Here is a 13,133-nt window from a genome sequence, read left to right as displayed (position 1 = left end):
GGGTACTCTCTTTCAGAGTCTTGCAAGTACCATCTACATTTCCAACATGGGGTTCTAAATGGCCTTGCCTGTCTTTTTTTTTTTTTTTTTTTTTTTTTTTTTTTTTTGAAAGATTTATTTATTTATTTTAGAGAAAGTCCCAAGGAGACTCCCCACTGAGCTCAACATAGGCTTGATTTCGAGACAGTGGGATCATGACTTGAGCCAAAAATCAAGAGTCAATCTTAACGGATTGAGCCACCCAAGTGTCCAATGGCCTTGCCTGTCTTAACCCTTCCTTCTTACTTTCTCTGACCCAAAACAGAAACCTTCTCCACCTCCTCTCCCTACCCCTGACTGACCTCATTTGAGAACCTGCTGGATGGGGAATGGGAGATAATCATCAATTCTGTTAAATCCAAATTCAAAATCAGACTTCATGGGACAGGGAAATTTTACCATAAGTCTTCCTCTTTTTGCCTAAAATTTGCACATTAGGCAGCAAGGCCACTGGTTTTCATTTCCTGAAGAAAAAGATGTAACCACAGAAAGCAATGAGACAGACAGTTTCTCTGAGACTTAAGATTTTGGAAGTAGGTTTCCAAGAAATCTGAAAGAACTTGAGTGACTGACAATGGATTTAGAAGGGAATGTGTGATAAGTTAAAAGTAAATTTTTATCTCCACTTTTACCTTCCCATCTAAACTATATGAATATTTTAAGAATGGAAAGACAAGATGAAGATCCACAGGAGAGGAGGAGGGCCCAGAAATTTTGGTAGATCCCAGAAAAAAAGGATCATTGCCCAGCAACTCAGGCTAGACATAGGGGATAGCAAATGCTAGTACATGGAGATCATGAGCTGGAGAACCTATGATGAAGCCCTGGGAGGAGGTGACTGAACTGTGAAGCTTCCTGACCCCCAGTGTTGAGTGGAACTTTAGAAGGAATTGTCATGTATTCAAGAGTGACTTAAAAGTAGCACAGAGGTGAGGAACAGGAAGAGATCTGGTAAAAGGGAATGAAAGATGACTTCACACCCCCCATGATTGGTTAATTAATGGAAATATATAATGAAGAATCAGCTGGGCTCACCTCATCTACCACACTTGTCACCAAATCCCAGGGAAGTCAGATGTTAGCCCAGAGAACTAAGGAGGGGGAGGGAGACCCGCGGGGGTGAAAATCCTGAAAGTGACAGTGACTAAGTTTCTACTCTTGAAAAAGCTCAAAACAAAAATTAAATTTGGTTACAGAGAAATAAAGAACGTTATATTTCCTGTATGCCTGGGTTTCTAGTCTGATACTTGTATTCTTTATACAAACAATGCATTTTTCATCTATTGAAGAAGGCATTAAGTTGCAAAGAATCTTGGTTTTGGTTATTTTATTTTATTTTATTTCAGGAACTCCTTCAGGCACTGAGTCTATTTTTGGCAGAATGCTATTGTCAGCAATCAGGAAAGCAAGCTCAAGCTTGAGAAATTGTTTTAAAATATGGTGCAAGAAGAGGTGAGGGTAGAACAGGAATTGCTTTCTCACTGTGAATCTGGTCAGAAATTCACTTAAGTTTGGAGTTGAAAAGAAAGAATTCATATTGTGAATTTGCTATGTATCAACATTGGGACCTGCATTCTATGTCAAGTTTGACAGAGCCGGGTAGCTGGTTATCGAAGCAAAACTGATTCCACCTTCCCTTTCTAAATGAGGTTGAGTGATAACTTTATTAACTATGCGGATTTTGTTCCTTAATAGTCCTGTAAGCTTGAGAAGGAAAAAATTGACCCCAGCACACAAAGTAAATCATAAGGATAATTTCCAAAGTATAAAAAATAACCACATTTGGAAATCAGGTATTAAAAGGAAAACACATTAACCTGTCCTTCCTTGCAGGAACTCTCTCACTGTTCTTTCCTGGCTCTCATCTCACCCAACATGGTGCTTCTTAACTAAATTCTCACCTCTGCTGCCCTTGCCATCTGTTTTTCAACATCATGCTAAGCCACACTGAAGCCTGAGGCAAAAGGAAAGAGGTATACTCCTATATACATGTTTTATATATTTTTGTATTATTTATCTTGTTTATAAAGTCTTTTGGTGCCCCTTACATTTTGTACCTCATGTCGGTGCCTCTCTTGTCTCTCCCTAATTCCACCCAAAGTTCTCAAAGATCTAACCTCCAAACTTTTCCCACTTCTCCACACTCTTCCTGGGTAACTCTATACACAGGCTTTTATACCCACATGTACTCTGATGATACAAATGTCTTTATCTCCATTCCTGACTCCTTTTACTGAACTACCACATGGGATATCCCACAGGTACAAGGAACAAAAGATCACACACTGAACTCAGTATTTCTCTCAATTTATCTTATAAACAACTAAATGCACACATAAACTAAATTCACAAGTCATATTTATTTTACCTCCTGTTATGGAATGAATGTTTGTGTCTCCCCCCCAAAAAAAATTATATTGAAATCCTAATCCCCAGTGTGATATTATGAGATGGGGCCTATGAGAAGTGATTACGTCATGAAGGTGGAGTCCTCATGAATGGGATTAGTGGCCTTATAAAAGGGACCCCAGAAAGTTCTCTCATCCCTTCTGCCATGGGAGCACACAGCAAGAAAACAGCCATCTATGAACCTGGAAGCAGGCCCTTACCAAATACCAAATTTGCCAGTGCCCTGATGTTGGACCTCCCAGCCTACAGAAGTATGAGAAATAAATGTCTGCTGTTTAAGCTACCAGTCTGATATTCTTGCTGTAGTAGCCCAAGCAGACTGAGACACCTCCTAAATATATCCAAGTTTATCCTCTCTCCTACATACACACTGTGCTGTCTTCTTTTGTCCTCTAGCCTTCTACAACAGTCTGAATCTTGCCTCCCATCTTCCTTATTAAATCCATCTTCTACTATGAAAGTTAGCCAAATTCAACCAAAGGTAAATTTGACTGTATCACAGTGATAATTAAAACTCCTTCATGGTTCTTCCTTTGAAAGAGTACTATTATTATCTATTGATATTTCAAAAAGAATGTGAGAACTTCTTGGCAAGGTCTATGTCAATGAAATTCATCTTCATCCTACTGTGATAAGTGATGCAATGGCTGGCCCATTATAAAAAGGCAATAAATACAAAAACAAATAAAAATAGTGACTAAGATTTGAACCTCAGACAGGAAAAGAATAACAATTTATGAAAACCTATATATTACTGTAGTCATTTCCTAGAATGAAAAAAAAAGTCAATGGTTTATTTTTATTTGCTTATTCAAACAATTTTACTTAAAAAGTTCTGGTGCCAGATTGCATGAGTGCAACCTCTGGTTCCCCCATGCAATAGTGGAATCCTGGATAGGATGTCTAATAACTGGTTGTCTTTAACTGCCTTCTCTTTGTATTTTCACCCAGTTTTCTGATTTGTAACATTTCTGGTCTTTAAAAATTGCTAATGGAAAATGAGTGCAAAATATTTATGCAATTAGGACAGTTCAACATTTTCAAAAACAGCAAAAATAAACAGCAGTTATGGAACACCTGCTTAAAAGATACTGGAAATAACTGCTTCGTGCTTCATTAACCAGTACAAACACATTTGCCAGTTTAAATCCCCTACTGAATTCACAATTTCCAATTAGTACTAGAATGGTATCAAACTGCCAAGGGAAGAAATTCCTGGGTAAAAAAAAAAAAAAATCAGAATTTCCATTCGCAGAGCTCTTTTTACAGGTCAAACAGATGCCTATCTTCTAATAAGCCTACAAATTTGTTTTAAAACCAAATCTGTATCTATTTTAATAGGCAATTTTTGACGATAATTTGCAATTTATTCATCTCTGAGTGGCATTCAGTACAGTGCCTGAAATATGGTTGTTTTCAGGACCAAAATGGACTTCTTAAAAAAAAAAAAAAAAAGCAGATAGGGAAGGAAAACTATACAATGGCTCAAGAAAAACGTCTTCCCTGGGAATTCAAAGAAACCCAACCCGTAACCCTGATGCCCAGATGCAAAAGTGATAAGTCAGTGATTATCTGAACTAAATCAAAACAAAATTATAAAGTCAAAGTTAAATAGTTAGAAAATAAAACAAAATAAGCATAAATAAATAAACCTTTGTATATCGTGGTCAGGAAGTCAGCTGAAAATGATCTCTTTGGTTATCTTCAGAAATGATATGAGATTACGGGTAAAAAAAAATGTGACAACCAGTACAATCCATATTTCTCTTACTTTGATGATTCCATTTTCTAATACTCTCACTCGCCTTTCCTAAGGAAGCCCAGTAATATCCTGGAAAAGATGCACTAGATACAGATGACCTGAATTCTAGATCGGCTGCAACACTAAGTGATGTCAATAAGCTTAAGTAAATCATTAAGCATTTTCAGCATAGTCCTCATCCATAAAACAAGGAGACAATCTGAGGTGTCCATTTACATCATGGTAAAAACCAACTGTAATATGCAAAGGTACTCTGGAAACTGTATAGCACTATGCAAGAAAATAAGTAATCCTTATGTCTAGTATATAAAGAATATGTAAAAGAAGGGTCATATTCATTCATGCATTCGTTCGACAGGTATTTAGTGAGCACCAACTGTTTTAGAAGCTGGGAACACAGCTTATGAAACAGAACACATGATGAATAAAACACAAAAATCCCTGCCCTCCTGAACTTTGTATTCCAGTGGAAAAGGACAAAAAAATAAACAAATTAGTGAATGAAAAACAGAGTATATCAGTGATAAGTGCTAGAAGAAAAATTAAGCAGAGAAGTCTGAGGAGAGCTCAGAGTTGGGCAGTCTTAGCGTTCTATATAGAGTGGCCAGAGAAGGCCTTGCTGAGGTGACAACTGTACAGAGGAAATTCTACAAACTCCAAGTGAGCTGAAAAACCACGGAAAGATTCTGAGCACAGGAATTTTAAAAAGATTTCTCATGTGTGTTAAGATGAGATTCTACCAGGAAAGGCGTAAGCATGGAAACTGTTTCAAGGCTATTGAAACAAACTAGATGAGAGATAATGGTACTGGCTTAGAAAGGTTGGTAGTGGTGAAGGTGGTGAGAGGTGATAAGATTCTGGATATAGACAGCATTTAAAATGAGGAGAAAAAATGAGATCGCCAACATAATGAGCCTCAAAGAGAGAGAAAATGATCTAAGCCTTGGGCACTCTAATATTTAGGAGTGAGAAGATGAACAAAGAAGCCAAAGAGATGCTAATAAGGGAGTTTGACGTCCTGCAAGCAAAAAGGAAGAAAATATTTTAGGAAGGAGAGAGTGAATTTCTGTATCAAGTGCTGCTCAAAACGCCCCAAGATTTGACTCTTTGTTTAGCAACTTAAATTGATTTTCCCTAAAAGCAAAATTTAAGACAGGGATTTGTGTGCAGGTGATTTACAGAGTAAGTGCTATTCAGGAAAAGTACAAGGGGAGTAAGGCAGGGTAGGAAGGAGGGAAAGTTGCAGAACAAAGATGCAGTCAGCCGTACTGTCTAGTCATAGCCAGAGCAATAGCGCAAGGCTCAGGAACTAACAGCCCACAGGAGTTGTCCCTGCCTTGAAGCAAGTGGGCTGGCTTCTTCAGGATACTGTCTTTGTCTTTACTTTTCAGAAGTTTAATTACAACATACCTTGCTATGCATTTTTTTGGGTTTCACTCAGGTTTTTAAATCTATAGGTGTACGTTTCTTGATAAATTTGGAAAGGTTTTAGCCATTATTTCATTTTTGAGTATTTTTCAGCCCTGCCCTCTTGCTTCTCTTCCTCTGGATAGTAGCAGAAGTCCAGTGGTCTCTTCACTGACATCACAGAGGGTAAGTGGAGATGTGGGCCCGCTCAATTACTAGTTAGCTAATGGGGATGAAAGTACTGCTCCCTATTCTTTCACCCAGCAGAGGTATTTGGGCTTCTCATTATCTCATCAGAGAGGAAGTCTAGGCTCCCTACTCAGCCTTTATGGAATATACAGGGACTGGGGTCACAGTTTTTCTTGCTGTGTTTGGCTAGAGAAGTTACTGTCTCAAGGCTTTTTGTTTTGCTAGACTGTTCCCTCCTGGTATTTTAGCTAGAGACAGCAGACTTTTGTTGGGACTTCTGTGTGTGTGTGTGTGTGTGTGTGTGTGTGTGTGTGCATGTACATGCACACTGTTAGCATTTCCAGTTCTCCAATTTCTTTAGCTCCAAGACTGGGATATTTCTTTATTTTATTTACCTATTTTATTATTTCCATTTTTTTCCAAAACACGTTTTTTTATTTTTATTTTTTAATTTAATTAATTAATTAATCTAAGTAAGCTCTGCACCCGATGTGGGGCTTGAATTAATGACCTCAAGATCAAGAGTCACATGCTCTACTGACTGAGCCAGCTGAGCGCTCCCCCGCAAGACTGGGATAAATGCAGAAAAAAAGAAACCCCAGGGAACTCACTACTGTTTCATTCTTTAGGTTGCATTTCTCTAGCTAGTTGGCCTTCTCTCTACCTTTCAAAGTCTTATGTTTGCTTTATATACATATAAGGCATTTTAATTTTGATGAGTGATTAATAAAACACAAGTATGAAAATGTATAAATTAAAAAATAAATCATATCTCTTGGTTATACTTTTAATCAATTCTTCATACAAACACAAAGAGCATAATAATGAAAAGGAAAGGAACCACATTCTTTAACTGCACTGAGAATAACTTTCAACCCTAGCTCCATATTTCCACTTTGGGTATGAATTTCACTGTTCTTTTTTTAATACAAGTGTGTCAAATGAAATTTTCAAAATGGTATACATCCAGAGCAATAAATCTGATCTTATAAATTGAGATGACTTAGCTTTCATTTTCCACTACTACTTATCACAGAAACCCTGAAATATACAAAAGTGCTAACAAAACAAAGCTAGTCACTATTAACATTCCATTGTATTTTGTTTTTCTGTGTGTCTTGATATGTGTGTATGGGCACACACAGTCATTCTTAAATATAATGTTTCATGCCTTTTCCCTGTTATATAGGTTGTATTTTTCCAGGATTATTAATTATTTTAAAAATAATTTCCATGGTTGCACAATTTACCACTGAATGGATCTGCCCTAACTTATTTAACCACAACTCAATGGTTGTAATTCAGTGGGTTTTCCCCCATATTTTTCTCTACCAAATAAATAATGTAGGGATAAGCTTCTTTCTACTTAATTCTTTACCTACATTCCTAATTCTTTGTTTAGGATAGTTTACTAGAAGATGAATTATTGGGTGTAAGTACTTGATAATTTAAAGATACTATTATGGACTGAATTATACCCCTCCACAAATTCATATGTTGGAGTCCTAACGTCCAGTACCTCAGAATGTAACTGTATTTGGAGACAGTCTTTACAGAGGTAATTGAATTAAAATGAGGTCATGGGGGGGGTAATCTAGTGTGAATAGTGTCATTATTACAGGAAATTTGGACACAGGCACATACAGAGGAAAATGCCATATGAAGACACAAAGAAAAACCAGCAGAAAAGCCTCAGAAGAAAACAGCCCTGCTAATACCTTAATCTCAGATTCCTAGCCTCCAGAACATTGATAATTTCTGCTCTTTAGGCCATCCAGTTAATGGTACTTTGTTATGGCAGCCCTAGCAAACGAACAGAGGTGTTAATGAATACTGTCAAAGATACTGTCAAATTGCTTTTCTCGAATTTATGCCAATATATACTTACTGGATAAAACCCATCTCAATGCATCTCTTTGCCAATTATAAATACACACACACACATACACACACATATATATATGGTAAAATGAGACACTCAGTTTACAGGATAACATTTTGGAATAAAATGCTAATTTTCATAAAATAAAAATAATAAAAATGGTAACAGAGAAAGCCTCTCTTTCTTAATAAAACCTTACCATTAATAGTTTAATAACATATAAATGAGACTTTAGAGAAGTCATATAATTTTTCTGGATCAGAGTTCTCACTTTAAAATGATATAGACTTAATAATCTTTGAGGGTTTTCTAAATTTGAAATTTAGATGATATCTTTATTCGTATCATAATACAAGCTCATGCCTTAGAATTAGCCTATTATTTGATCTAATGATCTAATCTGGATCACGCTAGTCTCCTTTCAGAGACCTCATGGTGGAAAGCAAAACTCACTCAAATGGTACAAAGAAAAGTGAACTCCAAATCCAGGTTTGCTATTAAGTGGCTGTGTTATCATCTCAAGTTACATTGTTTCTTTGTATTTCTATTTCCTTTTATCATTTAAAAAACTTTGCTGAGTGCCCAGTGACAAGAAAATTTTAAAAATCACATGAATACATACACACCTGTACGCATACTTCAATTTCCATCAACAAAGAGTTAATTAATATGTAAGGAAGAAAGAAGTACATAAAAATACACTAAAATCGTTACATTAGATAGTATAAGCGAAGTACCAAGAAAGCCAATGCAAAAAAACTGATACTATTCATTGTTTCACTAACTGATTTGAGTAAATTAATTTTGGGGAAATTAATTTTGAGAAATTAAATTGCTTTCCTAATTTAAAAATGTATACCCCCTAAGATGGTATTTTAAACATTGCCTTCAAGGTTTACTTAATCCCCATTTACGGCCTCAAAGTGCCAGCCCTGTGTTAACCTCATAGAATCAGTTAAGTAACATTTCAGCAATCAGGATTCTCAAATATATTTGCTCCTGTACCTCACTTGGAAATATTAAATGTTCACAGTGTTCCTCAAATACTGTTCATATATTCCCCAAAAGCATTATCTTACAACAGTTTGTATATACCAGTGTACTCTTCTTCAGTTGAATTACATTTGTATATGGAAACTCTTCTGTGTCCTTGTGTCATTATACAAAATTTTTAAACACTTTAATTAATCTTTTTCGTCATGATAAATGTACTCTTTAATCCCCACACCTATTTCACCTACCCTCCCCCCCACCAGCTCCCCTCTAGTAACCATCAGTTTATTTTCAATAGTTAAGAGTCTGTTTCTTGGTTTGCTCTTTTTCCCTTTGCTCGTTTGTTTTGTTTCTTAAGTTCCACATATGAGTGAGATCACATGGCATTTGTCTTTCTCTGACTGACTTATGTCGCTTAGCATTATACTCTCTAGCTCTAACCATGTTGCTGCAAATGGCAAGATTTCATTCTTTTTTTATGGCTGAATAATAAATACTCCATTGTTTATATATACCACATCCTCTTTATCCATTCATCTATCGACGGACACTTGGGCTTCCTCCATAGTTTGGCTATTATAAATAATGCTGCAATAAATATAGGGGTGTATATATCTTTTTGAATTAGTGTTTTCATATTCTTTGGGTAAATACCCAGTAGTGGAGTCACTGGATCTACACTAATTCTATTATTCATTGTTTGAGGAACCTCCATACTCTCTTCCACAGTGGCTGCATCAGTTTGCACTCCTACCAACAGTGCAAGAGGGTTCCTTTTTCTCCACATCCTTGCCAACACATTGTTTCTTGTGGTTTTGATTTTACAAAACAAGTTAAAGAGAAATTTTATAGATTTTTAAGAAAATAAATTTTGGCACCACACTAAATCTATAAAATTTTTTAAATGTTTCAATAGATTTTTAAGGAATAAAATTAAAGACACTTTTAAGATTATCCAAATATAAAATATTTAAAGTACAAAAAAATTTATAGCTGTACTATACACATATTTAATTGTATTTCAAAGTATAGGTAAAATCTTGTCTTATAATATGTCAGATGAGATAATTTTCAGTGTGAAATCATCTATCAGTGGTACTTACAATGCAGTTTTTATCAGTATTTCTTTTCCAATGTTTCTTGTCTACTTTCTTGGCCGAAGTGGAACGCAGCGTTGCATGAGTTTGTGTTCGAGGATTTAAAGCCAGGATACTCTAAAGATAGCATAAACAATGTATAATCATATATATAGGCATTTAAAAAATCAAAATTTTATTTTAAGATTACCGAACACACCCCAAAGACATATACTAAAAATGTTTTTTTCTCCTTCTGCTATTATAACTCCACGATAAGCTTATCTAAAGTAATCATTTACTAGGCGATATACTTGTTGATTTTATAAGAATATTGATCATAATATGAAGGATTTAAAAATCACATAAACAATACCAAAGTCTCTTTAAGATAAATTTTATACATAGCATTTAGATGAGAATTAAATCAGAAAAGATTCAGATTTTATTTAAACTGTAATAACGATACTCTCCATTTTAAGTTTTTAGAATTTACAAATTGCTTTCACGTGCACTACCTAATTTAATTTAATAATAGCTACTATTATCTCAAAATTTTGGATGAGCAAATAAATTCAAGGTCCTTAGGTAACCCACTTGAGATCTCACAATTAATATGCAGAAAGTACTGACATAGAACTTAGTTCTTCTCAGTATTAAGCTTATATTCAAATTCATCCAAAAATAAAGTCTATATTTTACTGTGACTTTGTGAGGAATAAAGGTAGAAGAGAAAACCTTTTTTTTTTTTTTTTTTTAAGATTTTATTTACTTACCAGAGGGATAGAGCATGAGTGGAGGTGGGCGGCAGAGGGAGAGGGAGAAGCAGACTCCCCGCTGAGCAGGGAGTCTGATGTGGGGCTCGATCCCAGGACCCTGAGATCATGACCCATCACCTATTTCACCTACCCCCCCCCCACCAGCTCCCCTCTAGTAACCATCAGTTTATTTTCAATAGTTAAGAGTCTGTTTCTTGGTTTGCTCTTTTTCCCTTTGCTCGTTTGTTTTGCTTCTTAAATTCCACATATGAGTGAGATCACATGGCATTTGTCTTTCTCTGACTGAAGGCAGCCGCTTAACTGACTGAGCCACCCAGGTGCCCCGAAGAGAAAACCTTTTTAACCACATGTGCAAATACATTAAATGGCACCTGAATAACTCAATAAAGAATTAAATTCAAAGTCCTGTCTTAAGCAAGCATTTAAAAGAAAACCACTAGAGGTCTTCTAGAATGGTGGCATGAAGACCTCTGCAGATCAATGCCACAGCAAAACATACTGATAAAAATTAGTAAAAATAAGAGCCCTTTAAAATCTCCAGAAATCATGCTAAAGTCAAACAGCAATCAAAGAAACAGTTATTTAAGAAAAACCTCCTAAAACTTTGTAAAAGAATAGTGAAGGTCTGTGGCATTTGAAGGCCGGCATGCCCACCCCCACCCCTCATGCTCCCAGCTCAGCATGACAGAAATTCCACCTCAGGTGAGTGCAGCCAAGAACACAAGGGTCCATCTGCTCCTAGCTTCCAGTTGAGACTGTGGTATTTTCCAGAGAAGGGCAGACTATTAGTATTTCTCATCCCCCACCCCTCCCAACACCCCACCTCCCCATCCACTATGCAGCAACTAAACTCCACAAACTGTAGACAAGGAGTCAGGAGCTTCCTTCACCCAGCCCCCATTCATAAAACAGAAGTTCTACCTGAGGAACAGCATGCCAATAACCTAGGAGGTCCTGATCACCCTCATCTCAACCTACTCACTATTTGGAGTTAATATACCAAGAGAAGCAAACTGAGATCAGAAGCTACTGCCTACACTAGGGCTGTGCTCATAAAGCAGGAGTGTCAATCTGAAAGAAGCAGGCCACTAAACCTCCCCTAGCTCTGAAGCTGTGGCTTAGAGACTTTTCACAGAATAAGAGACATGCCATAAGAACAGACAGCTCCCCACCAAGGAACTGACTTTATTTGAATTAGTATGTGGGTAAGTTCAAGCCTATGGGTACTCCCAAAACAATAAATAGTTTGATGGCAAACAAGAGGAGATAGCTTCATGAGGGCAATAAACTAAGTCATAAGGCAGATAGTTTGCCAGAGAGAACCATGGAAAGAAATAGTTAAGAATAGCTCCCCTAGGGTCACAAGAAACCTCAAAGACTCACTTCAAAAACGATCCCTGCAAGGGGCCCAAATTTAATTGACTTATCAGCCAACAATCAGTGAAAACCAAGAGCTGGGTGTAATACCAACAGAGGTGGACAGTTGAACAACAAAAACAACAACAACAAAAGGAGAAAAGGTATATAGAGCCCTGATAAAACCACTAGTATCCCAGAGTTATGGTGCACATGCCCAAGAGTTCACCCTACACCCTATGCAAGTACAATCAGAGGTTCACACCTTAGGGGAAACAGACTTCCTGAAAATAATCCATCAAGTCGCTAAACAAATAAGCAAACATCAGTAAGGCCCATCTTTGAGGAGGAGGTGGTTAATATCCATAATTGCTATAATATTTTATCTAAAATGTTCAGTTTTTAATAAAAAAAATTATAAGACATTCAAAGAAATAGGATTTTGTGATCCACACTAGAAAAAAAAACAACAGACAACAGAAACTCCCTCCAGAGGGGACAGGTGTCAGATTTAACACACACACACACACACACACACACACACACACCTTTATCTATAGTATACTCTATCCAACAATAGCAGAATGCACATTCTTCTCAGGTATACATAAAACATTCTCTAGGATGGACCATATGGTAGGCCATAAAAGAAGCCTCAATAAATTTTTAAAACCATACAAAGTAGTTCTCCAACCGTAATGGAATGGAATCAAATATCAGTAACAGAATGAAATTTGGGAAATTCACAAACAACATAGATGAACATAGTAAACATTATGCTGAGAGAAGCCAGTTATTATAAAATAGCACATATTGCATGATTTAGTTTATATAAAATGTCCAGAGTAGGTAAATATACAGAAAGAGAAAGTAGACTGTGCTTGCCAGGATGGGAGAATTAGGGGGAAATGGAGTGACTGCCAAAAGGCACATGGTTTCCTTTTCAGGTGAGGAAACTGATGGTGGGTGGAGATAGCAGCACAACTCTATGAATACACAAACAGCTTTTGAATTCTATACTTTGTGTGAGTGAATTGTGTGGTACATGAATTACACCTCAATAAAACTTATCAAATAAATAAATAAATAATCACTAAATTCTACATTCAGTGGATTTCACTGTGTACTATATACATTCTAATAAACATCACTGGGACTTTATTAGCCCAATGTAAATGAAGATTGTTTTTAGCAATTCCTATACATGATGGACATGAGATTTCTTTAAAAATCCACCAATT

General features: G+C 36.4%; 1 protein-coding gene across 3 annotated transcripts in view; it reads right to left on the bottom strand.

Annotated features, from left to right (window-relative positions):
• The window catches only part of DPYD (dihydropyrimidine dehydrogenase), a 788,803-nt gene that overhangs the window by 732,655 nt on the left and 43,015 nt on the right, over window positions 1-13,133 (bottom strand). For all 3 annotated transcript variants that reach the window (XM_026497557.4, XM_057310448.1, XM_048220250.2), the window contains exon 2: window positions 9,785-9,895. In XM_026497557.4, the coding sequence (XP_026353342.2) occupies window positions 9,785-9,895 (111 nt within the window). The remainder of the gene's footprint in view (window positions 1-9,784; window positions 9,896-13,133) is intronic.

Source organism: Ursus arctos, unplaced genomic scaffold (genome assembly GCF_023065955.2).
Source record: "Ursus arctos isolate Adak ecotype North America unplaced genomic scaffold, UrsArc2.0 scaffold_12, whole genome shotgun sequence".
Classification (NCBI taxonomy): domain Eukaryota; kingdom Metazoa; phylum Chordata; class Mammalia; order Carnivora; family Ursidae; genus Ursus; species Ursus arctos.
This window is presented reverse-complemented; position numbering and strand designations above follow the sequence as displayed.